The 16662-nt window shown below is 48.6% G+C and overlaps 1 protein-coding gene across 1 annotated transcript in view; it reads right to left on the bottom strand.

The window, feature by feature from the left end:
- Positions 1-16662, bottom strand: part of PEX11B (peroxisomal biogenesis factor 11 beta) — a 362287-nt gene that overhangs the window by 300337 nt on the left and 45288 nt on the right. Inside the window, exon 2 of the mRNA XM_069652688.1 lies at positions 2667-2797. Within this exon, the coding sequence (XP_069508789.1) occupies positions 2667-2722 (56 nt within the window). The 5' untranslated portion in view covers positions 2723-2797. The remainder of the gene's footprint in view (positions 1-2666; positions 2798-16662) is intronic.

The raw sequence follows: 16662 nt of genomic DNA, 5'->3' as shown, positions 1-16662 counted from the left end.
CTGGAGAGAAGGTTTTCACGCTATGTATGGACGGGTTGGGCTTTTTATGTTGGCGGGATATTTTTACGAATGGGCAATTCTTGACAATGGAATAATTTATGGCAAGTGGGGAGGTGTTGGCACTGGACATTTTTATATAATTTAGACTGTATACCAGTCTTAGGGATAGGTTCACAGACCTTCACCAAGAGCCCCTGAGATCCCCCAACTGCTCTGGTCCTACACGGGGTTCTCAGCACTGGGGTTCAGAATAAATTAGTCTCCAAGATATATGCCTCTATGACTGACAGGGCAAGGGAGTGCGCTAGGGACTCCCGGGTCAAGTAGGAGGACGCTCTGGGTGCCCTCCTTTCGGATGATACCTGGAGGTATTTTTGCATGCAGACACAGAAGGTAGCTATCAATTGCGGCTAAAACTGATACAGTTCAAATTCCTACACCAGTTTTACTTGACTTCAGTGGATATACATAAGTTTTTCACAGAGACTACGGATTTATACCAGAGGTGTGGCGTCTCCCCTGCTACCTTTTTACACCTAGCATGGTCCTTCCCCTGTATCCATTTATTTTGGGCACAAGTGTTTGAGGTGGTCGAGGGAATAGCAGGTGTAGGGGTAACCCAATCTCCAATTGTAGCGTTGTTGGGATACACATAAGAGCTGCCTAAACACTTCCGAAAGCTTCTGTGTTTGCTTTTACTGTTGGCCAAGAGGAGAGTGGCCATGGTGTGGGGAGGGGCTGCCCTCCTGTATACAAACAATGGATGCTATGAAATGGAAACAGAGTACAGAGCCATCATATACCCGGCCTCGAAGCCAAAAGGACATTTGGGGTCCGTATGTTGCATATTCATTATCAATCAGTAGTGACGTAGTCGAGGGATCGGAACGTTGATCTACCACATACATTTGGATGTAATTGGGGTTCATTACGAGGTTGGCGGTAGCCATTCCGGTAAATACCGGCACAGCTGTTGCCGGAGTCATGAATTTTCCGGCGCCTAGGAATGGGCAATTACCGCGGCATTACAGCCCAGGCGGACCCAGTCCCATTGCCCATTCCCAGGCACCAGAAAATATTACTCCCCATTCCCATTTAAGTCCCATTGGACTCAATGGGAATGGGGAGGACGGATGCACCGGCACCATTCATGAATAGTGCCGGTGCATCCATCAAAGTCGGCGAGTGGGTGCCGTTCCACCCGCCATGTCAGACCTGGCAGGCTGAAAGGCACCCGCTCGCAGAACTCCTAGTTTGCCGGTGCGGAAACAACGGTACCGGCAAGCTTCTTTCTCCTTGGCTGTGGGCACCATCTTTCTATTGTTGGGGAAGGGGGATTGTGTTGCCGTCTGTAATGCAACCTGTGTAGATTTTGTGTTGTTTTTAAAAAAAAAAAAATACATTTGGTCTTTCAATCGCATCATGTTTAGAGCCAGTGTTAGTGGTCCGATGTGCTTTAAACTGAAGAATTTTCAGCTAATTCAACACTAGTCTCCACAAACATCCCTTTGAGGAGAATGGCCCACACAAGTAAGTTTGCCCCTTAAGCAAAAGTCTCTGAAGTTAGCCCCTCTCCCAAGATTTGAAGGCTTATCCCCTAACAACCAGACATGTCTGTCTAGTTGCGCCCGGTACTACATTTGCATATGATCAAAGTGAATTTGCATTGTTTATAAACTGTGGAAAGTGTTCCAGAGAGCATTTGTAATCAATAAACCAGGGGTGTTCCTCCAACCTTGCAGCGTGGCGTTTGTACTTCTAGAAAAAACACAAGGGCTTTAAGGTACAGCATGAATTTGAGGGTACAAATGGGGAGGCATTGGAGGATATACATTGGGGAATGTGAGTTTATAATGGAGGGCCCGATTCATGGAATATTTGCCCGGTTCAAAGTGAATTTGGACTGCTGAAAGGAGACTTTGCACTGCCGACCCGAACCCTAATTCATGGAACCGTGCAAAGTGTATTTTTGACGTCTAAAGTTCGGGCAAAGTCATTTTGTACTGCAAAAATGACTATGCCAGGACTTTGCACGGCAAATAAAAAATACACTTGTCGGCAGTGCAAAGTCACTTTTTAGCAGTGCAAATTCACTTTGTACCGGGTAAATATTCCATGAATCGGGCCCAGAGTCTTCAACCATATTTAATTTAGAAGTAGACTACCCAAGGTAGGCACGATTTTAATTTGTCACACTAAGAATGGTGAAAAGCAGTCTAACATTTTAAACAGGAATCTCCAACCTACGCTAGGTTTCAATTAAATCCAAGGAATTGTTTCAGTTTTTTGCTAGAGTAAGAAAGGATGAGCATGCGCTTTAAAAATACGAATAAATAAAAAAATACAATTTGGAGGCATAAACTAGAGGAACTGTGCGGCAGTACAGACTGCCCTTTGCAATGATTGCAAAAGGCAAATAAACGATGACCATTCAAATACACACAGAATAGGGATTTCGCTTTATTTTAAGGCTGCAATGGGGTAGTATAGGGGTTATAAACGTTTAGAGTACTGAAAAGGATTTCAGAGTCCTAAATCAGTCGCACATAAATCATAATCTGGAACGTTAATGAATGGTTCTAAAGCAGCACATTATTGGATATAATGAATGAGATCTTTTCTGCACGGGCCCTGCATAACACCACATCTGTGCAGGCTGCAGGTACCTGAAGAGCCGCTCCTTGGCCTGGCTCTGTGCGCTGTATCGGACCCACGACTCCATGTTTTCCCAGGGCTCAGAGTCCGTCTGGAGCTGTCACACACTTCAGGCCGTCAAATACTTCCGGGAAGTCAAATCCTAATGGGGAAACAAGCACGAATGAATCAGAAAAAGAACCTGAAACATGCCTCTCCCACAAATGGATGAAGCACACATACAAATTCACGGACTGAAAACCCAAATACATTCTACTATACTGTATAGTAAACCCGCTTCGCCAAATGATTAGGCTACATGACAAAATAACAGTTGTGTGAAATTTAGAAAAAATAACTTTAAAACGCATGTTGTAAACACGCGTTAATTTGGGGATTTTTCAGTTTAGAAACACACGTAGTTTCTGGTTCTTGGTGCCACAATTGAGCTAGCAGGATTGTTTTGTTTGTAGATCTACTGGTAACAGATTGAGCGCCGATTCTCTAGTTGGTGTTAAGTATGGAAAAGGACACAGAAAGGGAGTGAATGTGCCACTTTCGGAATATATGTCCTGGTTGCTGTCGAGTTGTGTAGGATGTTCCACAATACAAATAATACGCGAACGCGGAGTTTCTCTTAACACGTCTTTATTCATTCACACGATCTTCCGAAGTCCCCTTACTTCGTCATATCCCGTCCCTCCCCTTCCTGTTGCCTCGTGTTCCCTCACACGTGACAAGGGAGGAATGTGACGACATCACACCCCCCCGATACTAAACATTAAGTTCACTATCAGGGCATCTCCTCAATGAGGCGCGGTGGTCGACGTCGGGATCTCTGGGGTCTCCAGTTATTTCTCTCACGCGACTCCAGAGGTGTCCAGCGGAGTTCATCAGCGTCAGAGTCCTCTTGGTCTCCTTCATAGGGTGCATCTCGCATCTGAGTGTCCATTGGTACGCATGGTTCGACTAGTGGTATGATTCCAGGCATCTTCTTGAAATGAGAGCTGTTTCTTGTTATTGTGTGGGCTGCTCCTTCAGCTGTGATGAGAGAGCCTTTCCTCTGTGTGATGGTGAGGGGCTCTGCATTGAACGACGCCATGTTTTTGCGGTGTTGTGGCTGTCGCACTACGACGATGTCCCCTGGCTCTAGATTATTCTCCTCGGCTCTCCTTCTCCGGTCTGCCATGGTTTTCATATTCGTTTTCTGGGCCGCATCATGCAGTCTCATTTCAGTGTCGCCTTTGTACCGTTCTTCCTCGAGTTCTATGTGTGGTAGCCTAGTTCGCACATTCCTGCCAAACATGACTTCTGATGGTGACTTGCCAGTGGTACTGTGTGGGGTATTTCGATAGTCTCTCATTAATTTGCATAGTAATTTTTCCAGTGGCTCTCCTGTCAAGCGAGCTAGTTGCGTGGTTCGTTTGATGCTTCCCATGAACCGTTCAACTGTGCCGTTCGCTTGAGGCCACAACGGTGTTACTTTCCTGTGGTGGAAACCCATGTACTCGGCAAAGGTTTTGAAGTCTTGGCCTGTGAATGGTGGTCCATTGTCCGATTTTACTACCTTTGGGATCCCGTATGTGGCAAACATCCTGTCCAATGCGGGGATGGTGTGATGTGCTGCTGTTGATGACACAACTTGCGCATCAGGGAATCTTGAGTACTCATCGATGACTACTAAAACATATTCACCCCCTTCCAGAGGACCAAAATGATCTACAGCAATTTCTTCCCAGGTTCCGTTGGGTAAGTCAGTCATTTTGAGGGGTTCTGGTCTGGTTTGAGGGTTAAGAACTACGCACGTGGGACATGTTTTCAGTAGTTCTTCCACTTGAGTATCTAGCTGAGGAAACCATACCCTTTGTCTTAACATCCTTTTTGTGGACATTATTCCCCGGTGTCCTTCATGTGCGAGATCAAGGACCCTTTTCCTTAATGAGCGAGGAATAACTAGTTTTGTCCCTTTCAGTAGGAGTCCCTCTGTTTCTGCAAGTTCTTCCTTCACCGTAAGCAGACAGGTGATGTCTTGTTTGGTTACTTCTTCCGCACTTTCCTTGAGTTGTTTTGCTTGTTTCCAATGTCCTGTCTCAAGACATCTCAAAATGACCTGTATTGCCGGGTCCAGGTTGGTTTCTCTGGCTATGAGTTCCATGTCCAGTCCTTGTGGTGTGCATTCTTGGACCACATACCTAATGTATTGGTCTGCAATGGATGGATCGGAGTGGCAGTCTTGAATGGGATGACGTGAAAGAAAGTCTGCAGGATTCTGTTCCTTTCCGGGTCGATGAATAATGTTGAATTGATAGTCCTGTAGCCTTAAGGCCCATCGAGCTATTCTGGGAGGCATCTTGGCTTGAGCATTTCCATAGATGAATAGTAGTGCCTGGTGGTCAGTGACTATGGTGAAAGGTTTTCCATATAGGAACAGGTGAAAATGTTCGCATGCCCACACAACCGCCAAGCCTTCTTTCTCCGCTTGTGAATATGCTTGTTCAGTTTTTGATAGGCTGCGACTGGCATATGACACTATGTGTATGGCCTGGTTATCATTGTGATCTAGTTGAGTTAAGATGGCTCCTAGGCCGACTGGACTGGCATCCACTATCAGCTCTGTGTGTTTCTGTGGGTCAAAATATGCCATGTTTTTGGCATCAGCGATGCGATCCTTGATGTTTTGGAACGCTTGTTGGCATTCGTCCGTCCATCGGAAGTCAACGTTCAGTTTAGTGAGGGCTCTCAAAGGTGCACTGACGGATGCAAAATCCTTAATGTACCTCGTGCAATAGCTTGCCAGACCCAGAAATGATCTCAAGTCGGTGACAGAGGTCGGTGGTGTTGTGTTTGTGAGTGCGTTGACTTTTTCGGGATCTGGAGTCATTCCATTTTTGGAGAAGATGTGGCCGAAAAACCGCAGGGTTGGTTTTCTAAATTCACATTTGTCCTTATTCAGGGTGAGGTGTGCTTCTTCCAGTGCCATGCATACGCGCATGAGGGTGTCGTCGTGCTGTTCTTGGGTTTGTCCAAACACAAGGATGTCATCACTGTAATTTAGACAATTCGGTACGTGCTTTATTACATTATGAATTTCTGACTGAAATATCTCGGCTGCTGAAGAGACTCCAAAACTGAGCCGCTTGTATCTGTAGAGGCCCAGGTGAGTAGCAAAAGTAGTAATGTACCGGGATCTTTTGTGGAGTTCCAATTGATGGTACCCTTTATTGAGGTCCAACTTTGAAAATATGGTGGCTCCGTTAAGCAAATGCACCATGTCTGTTATTCTGGGAGATTGGTGACGTTCTCTCAGGATTGCTTCATTTGGTCTTCTCATGTCCACGCAAATACGAATGTCAGCAGAGTCTTTCTTTGGGACTGGTACAATGGGGGATACCCAAGGAGTGGGGCCTTCAGCAGGTTCGATTATGTCTGCTTCCAAAAGTTTCACTAATTCGTTTTCTACTTGCTTCTGTATATTGATGGGAATACCACGGTAGTGTTGTGCCACCGGAGGGATATTGTTGTCTATGTGCAATTCAATTTGTCGGTCCTTCAATTTTCCCAGTCCTTTGAATAATGCAGGGAAAATCTTGTCAATGTTGGCAGTGGGATCTAGGTGCTTGTGCATCATGAGTCTGTATAAGACATGAATTAGACCCATGTCGACTGCGGACTTGTAGCTTAGAATGCATCCACTATCCGTGGCTGCTTCTAAAACATGCATGGGTATTTCTTTTACGTGATCTTTGTATCGACATGATGCCGTGAAGAAGCCTTTACAGGGTAGTGGCGTCTTGGAACCATATGGGAAGATGAGTGCTCTCGCTGGTTGTAGTCGTGGTGCATTTGGCATGTTGTTGTACACTTCCTCACTCACTACATTCACAGTGGCTCCTGTGTCGACTAGGAACTCAGCCGCCACTTGGTTGACATTGATGATGAGAGTGGGGCTATTCTCTTTTGCTGTAGGGTTTCCCAGTGCATATAGGTAGCCTTTTATTCTTGGTTCTCCTTTACGTAGATTTGATTCCTTCTTGGGTTTGTCCTCTGAGGAGGTGCTGGAGATGCTGTCAGAATGTGATTGTTCCACCAGACACCTGACGTATCGTCGGGGGCGTCTTCTCCGCCCGGAAGATGAAGGTTTGTTGTCGCGCCACTCATGTGTGGGTTTTGATTGTCTTCTCTCTGACAGTTCTTCTCGTTGTCGGCGGCGTGATGTGTCATTCTGGTAGTGTGCCTCACGATTGGGACTCATACGCCTAAATTCTTTCTCTGGTGAGGGGCGTCTGTTCCTGCCACTCCCTCTGGTTTTGCTGCGATAAATGAAACATACAGCTTTGTAATGATTTTCTCCTCCACAGGCAGAACAGATTTGACCCATGGCAGGGCAGATGCCTTCATGAGGATATTCATGTCCACACCGATAACAGAATGGGTCTGTGTGTCCTTTAGCGTTACTCTCAAGTTTGTGTAAATTTTCATGCTTCCCGTGGATGATGGTGATGTCATCAAGACCTTCTACCTGTGCTGTTAGTGCCGCCTCGGAACGAGCTAGGCGTAGAATCTCTTCCAGATTTCGAGCCTTTTGTAGAAGCTTTTTTCTGAACTCACTGCTTTCACATCCTACAATAATTTGTGAGCGAAGGGCTTCTTCATTCGAGTAGTTGTTAAAATCGCAATGTTTCATCTTTATTCTTAGCCTCATTACAAATGCATCCATTGTTTCACCTTTTAGCTGTTTCGTGGTGTGGAAGATGTGACGCTCGTAGTCCACATTTGTGTGCGGCGTGAAGTAGTTGGTTAGGGTTGTTTTCAATTTGGTGTAGGTATCTATGTCATCTTCAGGAATTTCATCCAAAATATCTCTCACATTTGATCCTATAGCATGGGTGAGCAAGCTGTGTTTCCTTTCATCCTCCAAAGGTCCTACCGCTTTGAGACAGACTTCAAAATCCCTCACCCACTTTTTCCACCTTGGTCCCAGTGTGCTGGAGTCGCTCAGGTCAAAATTGGGGGGTAACTGAGATATTAGGCCGTCCGTCATGCTTGTGCGAGTTGATCTGACAGGGGTTATTTGTACTGTAAGTGATTCCTCAGAAGAATCATCAAGCATGACAGGGGACGTATAACTGTGCCTTGATTTGGAGTGGAAGCTTGGATGACACTAGACACGTGTCTTGTCTTGGTGGCGATGGGAAGTCTCTTTGCTATGTGAAGAGATAAGAAATCAATGTACCTTCTGTGTCGCGGGAAGCCGACGCGCTTCACCCGCTGATGTTGCCGCCTTCGTTTTGGCGCGAAAATGCTGTGAGGAGCCGACGCTCTCCACTCACACGCTTCGCTGTGAGGAGCCGACGTGCTCCACTCACACGCTTCACCCTTGCGATCGCGGGAAGCCGACGCGCTTCACCCGCTGATGTTGCCGCCTTCCTTTTCGGCGGGAAGCGCTGTGAGGAGCCGACGCTCTCCACTCACACGCTTCACTGCGAGGAGCCCATCTGCGCTCTACTCGCAGAACTAAATCCCTCGCCTGAGGGCCGTCGCGGGAAGCCGACGCGCTTCGCCCGCTGATGTTGCCGCCTTCCTTTTCGGCGGGAAGCGCTGTGAGGAGCCGACGCTCTCCACTCACACGCTTCACTGCGAGGAGCCGAACCACGCTCCACGCGCACGTTAAATCCTTTTCTTTTGGAAAAGGGTCAACGCGAGGAGCCGACGTGCTCTACTCGCGCACTGCGTGCGACAATCGCGGGGAGCCGACCCGCTCCACCCGCTGACCAACTGTCGTCTATTGCAAGTGCGTACGAGACCTCGCTCGGACTTCCAGGAAGTTTAGCTGGCGGGGAGCGTATCTACTCACACCCGCCGTATGCTCTCATGTGATGTGCTGCTTGGGTTCCCTCGTCGCCAGTGTCGAGTTGTGTAGGATGTTCCACAATACAAATAATACGCGAACGCGGAGTTTCTCTTAACACGTCTTTATTCATTCACACGATCTTCCGAAGTCCCCTTACTTCGTCATATCCCGTCCCTCCCCTTCCTGTTGCCTCGTGTTCCCTCACACGTGACAAGGGAGGAATGTGACGACATCACAGTTGCTAGGATGGTCCATAGATAAACCAACCTCATACCCCTCCCGATTTAGGCGGGAGGGTCCCGATATTTCATTTGAAAATATTGCTACTTTTTCATTTCTCCCTCCTAAAATAATGGCCTCCCCAATGTAATCCAATGGGAGAATTTGGTCCTCCCGATTTCTGTGAGACAATCTCCCTCCAAAGGGATGCAGAATGTTGGCATGTATGCAATTTAGCAACAGGCTCTTTCGGTATTTGGCCTTTTACATGCCGATTCTTGTGGTACTCCTCCACTTTAAGACATGGCCAAAAGTGGCGCACATGCACGGCACCACTTTGGTGTCACATAGCTCTCAACTCACACGCTTTTGGCGGGTGTCACCCGCCTTCTGAAGGGCTGACTCACCCGTCAAGCCTCCTGCAAGCCCATTCATTCCAATGGGCCTCTCAACCGCCAAAAACAAAATCGGGTGATTACACCCGCCTTTGCGACACAAATGCTTGAGAGCTATGTCGTTGTCGTTGTGGAGGAGTGCCACATGAATGTCACATTATCCGGGAGAAGCGGGGTAGAGATAAACTGTAACAAAAATTGCTAGTACGTTGGCTCATAGTTATTTTCTTTTTGTCTGCAGCTATCCAAGATGAAAAGAGATTTTTATATCTGTAACAACATATTTTATGAATAGTTTTCTGCATACGTCTTTGTACTACAAACCCATACACTCATAACCTTCCAGGTGGCAGAGTTGTTTTTGTTGTTGTTTGTAGTTGGTGTCTCCATCATAAATATAAATGCTGTCGTTTGATTTAAAAAAACGTGTGAACATATTAAACTATGGAGAAACTACGGTTGCCGCCGTTCTCAGGAGCACTTTTGTTAAATTGCAATTTCCATGCAATTTAACGAAAATGTCTGCAGAGACTGCAATCCGCCCGTTTTCTCCAAAAACAGGGGAATTCCAGGCAGTGCACTGCAGTGCACTGCGTTGACGGCCAGGCCCACTTGAGAATAAGTGTGGTACCTGGGCGTCAGGAAAAGGTGCAATGAAGCATGCTGTTTAGCATGCTCACTGTTAGGAAAGATTCCCATTTAGGTGAAGTTTTCCCTCCAGTTTATGTACCCCCCAACTTTCTGCTGCTGTTTTACACCATAGTCTGACTTTGCCAGTGGAGCACAGCCTTCTGCTGCATTCCCCTGGGCTTTTTGCTGGCTTTGTTATGGGGAAACTGACATGCCCTTAAACACGGTCAGTACTGGGAGACTTTGTTCCCCTTAGTCTTGTCTAATGTTGCAACTTTTCTGCAACATTTTGCAAGTGCACAATGTACCTCACAGTACAGTGCACGTGGGTCTTCCTGTCATTTCTAAAGGCCCTAGACACCCTCGAAGGATTTTTTAGAAGTGCAGATATGCCTTGGACAGGGCTGGTGGCAGCTTATCTTTTTATGTAATTTTAACCCTTTTAAGGCATGTGAACCGCGTTTACAGCGTTTGGCACAAATAGGTAGCATGGCTCCAAAATGGCCATGCCACAAGGTTCTTTGTCCTGTCCTTTGGCCATCTTGCCCCGTCATCTTCCCTAGGTCGAGCGGACCCGGGTCTGTCCTTATTTGGGCATGCATTCTCCTGCGAAACATCAAGCTTTCGCGGGCTTCTCCATGCCTTGTGTGTGTGCTTCCAGGATGTGGGTTGGACTGTCTGGTTCCAATACACATCCCGTGTGCCATAGAGTCTGGTGTGCTGTGAATGCCTGGGACCACTGTGGTCCGTGATTGGTCCATGTATGGTGTGCCTGAATGTAAGCAGATCTCCAATTGGGTCCTCTTTGTTTTGGAGCGAAGGAGATTCCAGATAAGAGAAGGCTCCAAACACACACACCATGTCAATCTCTGGAGTTCTCACTGAACGAAGGAAAGGATCCAAGTATCCGGAAACTAAGAAGCCGAGTCGAGGAACTGCTGGTGACCCGCTGGAAGGTTTGGCACCGTGAGCCCACTGTTGTCCCGCTGGACCCCTCTGCATCTGATTGAACTAGAAGGTCTGCAAAGATGCTTTAACCCATTGGAATAGTGGGACTAACTATTCTTGGCACATTCATCAATCCCTGCAAGTAAGCCTTCTCGGAAGTGTCCCTGGCCAACCAGTGGGATGACCAGCTTGCTGTCAAGATGTGCGTCCCTGGGACGTAGCGTACCTGATCTTCCAGAGGATGCGCGTTGTGGAGATGCCAGGCTGTCAGTTGACGATGGTCCGAAGAATGGTAACGCCAGAAGCCAGCTCCACTCCCGCCCTACTAGCACAGGGTTGAAGGGGAACTAACTCCTGATGCCACAGTCAAGGCACTTCCCTGGAGATTAATGTGGCGCCAGAACAGTGTAAGCACTGACAGGGAAGGCCGTCCAAATGTCCACTTGAGCAGGTAGGAGTGGGTCCAGCTTCAGATGCAGTAGCAGGAGGAAAACTGATGCTTGCAACAGGAAGGACGAAGGATCCAACCAGGGAAGGTACTGGCCAGGAGGAAGCAGACGGGATCAGGCAGTGAAAACGGAGGGCCCGTTGGGTGGTCAACAGGGGAGGAAACAGGATCCAGGCAGGAAAACAAAAGGGAGAAACTAAGCAAAAGGAGCAGGGCAGAGAGGAGGCAGGGACAGGAGGAACAAGGCAGATCAAGGCAGGGAGGTACAGAGGCAGAATAGGGCCTTCCCAGTGGGCTACGGGGAAGGGCACAAACAGGCTGACAGGGGAAGACAAGGTTCTGACAGAGCAGAAACTTCAGGAGCGAAGCGGTGGGTCGGGACCCAAGCCGCGTTGAGACGTGACTGGCTCCCGGCCCGACCGCTAATGAGGAAGTCCTCGCAAAAGCGAGGCCAGACAGGCAACGCCTCCTGGAGCGTGCCCCCGGTGCGAAACCCGACTGCGCATGCGCGGAAGCGAGGCCCGCAACGCAAGCCTCGCGCCGTTGCTCGACCGCGCATGCGCGCCAGTCGGGGGCCGGCGAGGAGAAGATGCCCCATATCCCTGCGGCCCCCACCAACGTTAGCGGGGATACAATCCCCAGCGGCGCCTGGCACCAAGGCAGCCCTTTAAGGACCGCCCACCGGTAATTGAAGGTGGTGTCCTAACACTATGCCCCCTCCCAGAAAGGCCAGGAGCCCCAGGTTTCCAGGGATGGTGAAGAAAGAATTTGCGGACTAGACGGGGAGCGTGCACATTCCCCCGAGGCTCCCAGGTACGATCAGAAGCAGGATAGCCCTTCCAGTCCACCAAAAATTGAAGCACACCCTGCCGGATCCGCGAATCACAAATCTCCTGAACCTCGAATTCTGGCACGCCATCCACATCAATAGCGGAGGGACGAGACCCTGAACGACCACAGGGATCTGGGAGGTAAGGTTTCAATAAAGAAACATGAAAAACAGGATGTATCTGCCAAGACGACGGCAACTGTAACCGAAATGTCACTGATGAGATCCGTTTCGTGATCAGAAAAGGCCCAAAGTAACGGGGAGCAAGTTTAGTGGGCAAGTTACGGACTGGTAGATTCTTAGAAGAGAGCCAAACCCGATTCCCCACCAAAAGAGCGGGTTCGGGACTCTGTCGTCTGTCTGCCTGACCCCTCATGCGCTCACGAGCCTCGGCAAGAACCCTAGTAGCCTGGGCATGTGTTTCCTGGATCCTGGATACGAGTTCATCAGCGGAAGGCACAGTACTGGACTGGACTGGTCCAAACGGGAAAAGTTTGGGGTGAAATCCGTAAGAACATTGGTAAGGACTCATTCCGGTAGCCAAATGTACAGCGTTGTTATATGCCACCTCGGCTTGGTCCAGATGGGCTGACCAATTGGTTTGAGTGGCATTAGCATAGCAGCGTAAGTACTGTTCTAGCGTTTGGTTGGTTCGCTCAGTCTGGCCATTGGTCTGTGGGTGGTAGCCAGAACTAAGGGTTCGTTGGACGTCGAGATGGTGGCATAGTTGACTCCAAAAGGATGATATATACTGTGATCCACGGTCGGAGATGATCTTTTCAGGAAGTCCATGCAAACGATAGATATTGTGAAGGAAAGCCTGGGCCATTTGGACCGCAGTAGGGATTCCTGAAAACGGAATGAAGTGTGCCATCTTGGTAAAACAGTCTATGACGACCATGATGCAAGTATTGCCTTCAGATGGAGGGAGATCGACGATGAAGTCTGTGGCGATGGTATGTCAAGGATAGGGTGGGGTTTCAAGGGGTTTCAATAGTCCCAGGGGTTTTCTTCGTGGTATCTTAGTCTGGGCACAGATTGGGCAGCTTTCCACATACTGTCTGATCTGGTTGGCCCACCCTGGCCACCAGAATTGCCTTGCTATCAGTTCCTGGGTGGACCGGATTCACTGATGTCCTCCGAGCTTGGAATCATGGAATCCTTGTAGGATAGCAGTCCGTAATGAAGCGGTGGGAATGAACAACCGGTTTTCATAGTAAAGCATACCGTCCTTTTCCCTAATTTGCGGTTGTTTTAGCAGGGTTCTCCGTTCAGGGCTAGCCAAGGTCCCTTGAGCTATGGAATCCAGAAAAGGTGAGATGTAAGACAAGAAATGCTTTGAGGCAATTAAAGATTGATCCGAATAGTCATGTTCGACGTTATCCTCAAGCGAGCGGGAAAGTGCATCTGCTTTCTGATTCTGGGAACTGGGTATATAAGTAATGGCGAAATCGTAGTGTGAGAAAAAGAAGGCCCACCTAGCCTACCGGGAAGTCCGACACTGTAAGGAACGGAGATATTGCAAGTTGCGGTGATCAGTGCTGACCTCTACTGGATACCTTCCGCCCAGTAAATGATGTCGCCATTCTTCGAATACCGCCTTAATAGCCAGGAGCTCCTTCTCGACAACTGTATAGTTGCGTTCGCTGGCACTTAACTTGTGGGAGTAGTACGCCACTGGGAATTCCGTTCCCGATCCTTGATCCTTTTGTAGTAGAACGGACCCTATGGTGAAATTGGACGCATCAGCCTCAACAATGAATGGTTTCAGTTCATCTGGATGGTGTAGGATAGGAGAAGTGCTAAAAGCTTCCTTAAGGCTTCTGAATGCGGTCGTGGCCTCGGTTTCCCAAACAAATGGCACCTTGCTGCTTGTTAAATGTGTTAGAGGAACCGACAACTGGGAAAAATGAGGGATGAACCGCCGATAAAAGTTGACGAAACCCAAGAAACGTTGTAAGGACTTCACGTCATGGGGTTGCCTCCATTCCAGTATAGCTCGTACCTTAGCGGGATCCATCTGAATTCCGGAGTCATTGATTACATAACCGAGAAATTCGATACTGTATTGATGGAATAGGCATTTCTCTGCTTTGGCATAAAGATGGTTTGAGGACAGTCGACTGAGTACTTCCTTCACATGAGAGACGTGGTCCTCTTGGCACGAGGAGAAAATCAATATGTCATCCAGGTAAACCCATACAGTGACTCCGATCAGGTCCGCAAAGATCTCATCCATGAATCGCTGGAAGACGGCTGGAGCATTACACAGGCCGAATGGCATAACCCGGTATTCGTAATGCCCTGATGGTGTCTTAAAGGCCGTCTTCCATTCATCCCCGGGTTTTATCCGAACCAAATGGTACGCTCCTCGGAGATCCAGTTTGGAGAAAATACGAGCGGAGCGAAGGGATTCAATGATGTCTCGGATCAAAGGAAGGGGGTACCTGTCCTTCCGTGTGATGTTGTTCAGTTGTCTGTAATCCACAGAGGGGCGTAGCGATCCTTCTTTCTTCTTAACGAAAAACAACGAGAATCCAGCTGGGGCCTTGGAGGGAACAATATATCCCTTACGTAAACATTTTTCCAGATATTCCTGTAATGCTTCTCTCTCCTTGGGGGTTAAAGAATACACCTTCCCATGTGGGATGACTGAATCAGGTAAAAGTTTGATGGAACAGTCACAAGACCTATGGGGAGGTAGTGGTATATCCCCAGGTTCCGAGAACACGTCGCGGAATGCCACGTATTCAGATGGGATGGATTCCAATAAGCAAACCCTAGGTATTCCGTTACCTTCCATGTTTACCGTGGCTGTCAGGGATCTTGGGATGTCCCTTGTAGTAGCGCAATCTCTGGCACAGAGAGCGGAGTCAAACGTCAGAGTCCGTGTTTCCCAGTCGATTTTAGGATTATGCTGCAGCAACCAAGGTAATCCAAGAACAAAGGGATATGTTGGGGATCTTATTACATCCAACGATATGATTTCCTGGTGTCCGTTGATCCAGAGTTGTAAAGGACCAGTCCCGAATAGGTCCCGAAGCCAGTGGAGTTCCGTCGATTACTTCTACTAATGAGGCATGTTCTTTGGTGTGAGGGGGTATGCTGTTCCTCATCGCGAAATTCCCATCCAGATAGTTTCCAGAGGCCCCACAATCCACGAGACCGAATGTGTCCACAGACTTACTCTGCCAGGCCACCTTGAGTTTTAATACCATCAAGACCGCGGGCTGCATGGGTTGCAGGATGACCTCAGAATCAGGAAGGACTGTTGCGGATGTAAGGCCCGTCGTAACCTTCCCAATACACGACAGGCCCTTTAGTTTTCCGACTTTCTCAAGGGTCGCCGAGGACAGGTACCCAGGAAGTGTCCATCACCCCCACAATACAAACACAGACGTTGATCTCTTCTGCGCTTCTTCTCAGCTTCAGTCAGTGGCCCTCTCATGGCAACCAGCTGCATCGGTTCCGGACCGGTCTCAGTGGTACCTGGTATCCCAATCGGCATTGACAGTGGTCTTGGGATGGTTCTTTCGTATCGCCGCCTCTCACCCTTACGTTCCGTCAGTCGATGATCAATCTGGAGGACTTGGTCCAGAAGAGCTTGTAAGGTATCGGGTTCCGGTATGTGCAGTAATTCATCTTTATACTCTTCTCTTAATCCTCGTCGAAATAATGTCTTCTGGGTTATTTCTGGCCATAGTGAATCAGCAGCAATCTGGCGAAAACGACTAATGTACGTAATAATGTCGCTTGATCCCTGTTTCAGATCCACCAATTGGTTCTGTGCTGTGGCCGCCAGATTAGGTGACTGGAAAACCTCCAAGAACGCCTTCTCGAAGGCACCGAAATCACTTAGGATAGGGCTGTTAGCAGCGACCAAGGGTGTTACCCAGGCCAAGGCGTTCCCGGTCAGGTTTCCAAGGATGTAGCCGATCTTAGCCTTATCTTGGCTGAATTGGGAGGAGCGAAACAGGAAATGTATCTTACAGTGATTACAGAATTCTGCCACACGCCTCGGATCACCGTCAAATTTCTGTGGCACTGTATGGGCCATGGCAGCCTCTGCTTGGGATGGACTGCCGGTTCCCTGAGCGACCATCTGCCGCAAAGCCACGTTCTCTTGACGTAGTGCAGTCATCTCTAGTCTCAGGGTCCTCATTTCTTCTCGGAGTTCCTGGACGTCGTCCATCTCCAGTTCTGGGCTGGTAGTAAGGCGTCTCAATCTGTCAAGATGTGCGTCCCTGGGACGTGGCGTACCTGATCTTCCAGAGGATGCGCGTTGTGGAGATGCCAGGCTGTCAGTTGACGATGGTCCGAAGAATGATAACGCCAGAAGCCAGCTCCACTCTCGCCCTACTGGCACAGGGTTGAAAGGGAACTAACTTCTGACGCCACAGTCAAGGCACTTCCCTGGAGATTAATGTGGCACCAGAACAGTGCAAGCACTGACAGGGAAGGCCGTCCAAATGTCCACTTGAGCTGGTAGGAGTGGGTCCAGCTTCAGATGCAGTAGCAGGAGGAAAACTGATGCTGGCAACAGGAAGGACGAGGGATCCAACCAGGGAAGGTACTGGCGAGGAGGAAGCAGACGGGATCAGGCAGTGAAAACGGAGGGCCCCTTGGGTGGTCAACAGGGAGGAAACAGGATCCAGGCAGGAAAACAAAAGGGAGAAACTAAGCAAAAGGAGCAGGGCAGAGAGGAGGC

The sequence above is a fragment of the Ambystoma mexicanum genome, chromosome 1p (genome assembly GCF_040938575.1).
Source record: "Ambystoma mexicanum isolate Mex_15411 chromosome 1p, UKY_AmexF1_1, whole genome shotgun sequence".
Classification (NCBI taxonomy): domain Eukaryota; kingdom Metazoa; phylum Chordata; class Amphibia; order Caudata; family Ambystomatidae; genus Ambystoma; species Ambystoma mexicanum.
The sequence above is the reverse complement of the archived record's forward strand: the minus strand, read 5'-3'. Positions and strand labels throughout refer to the sequence as shown.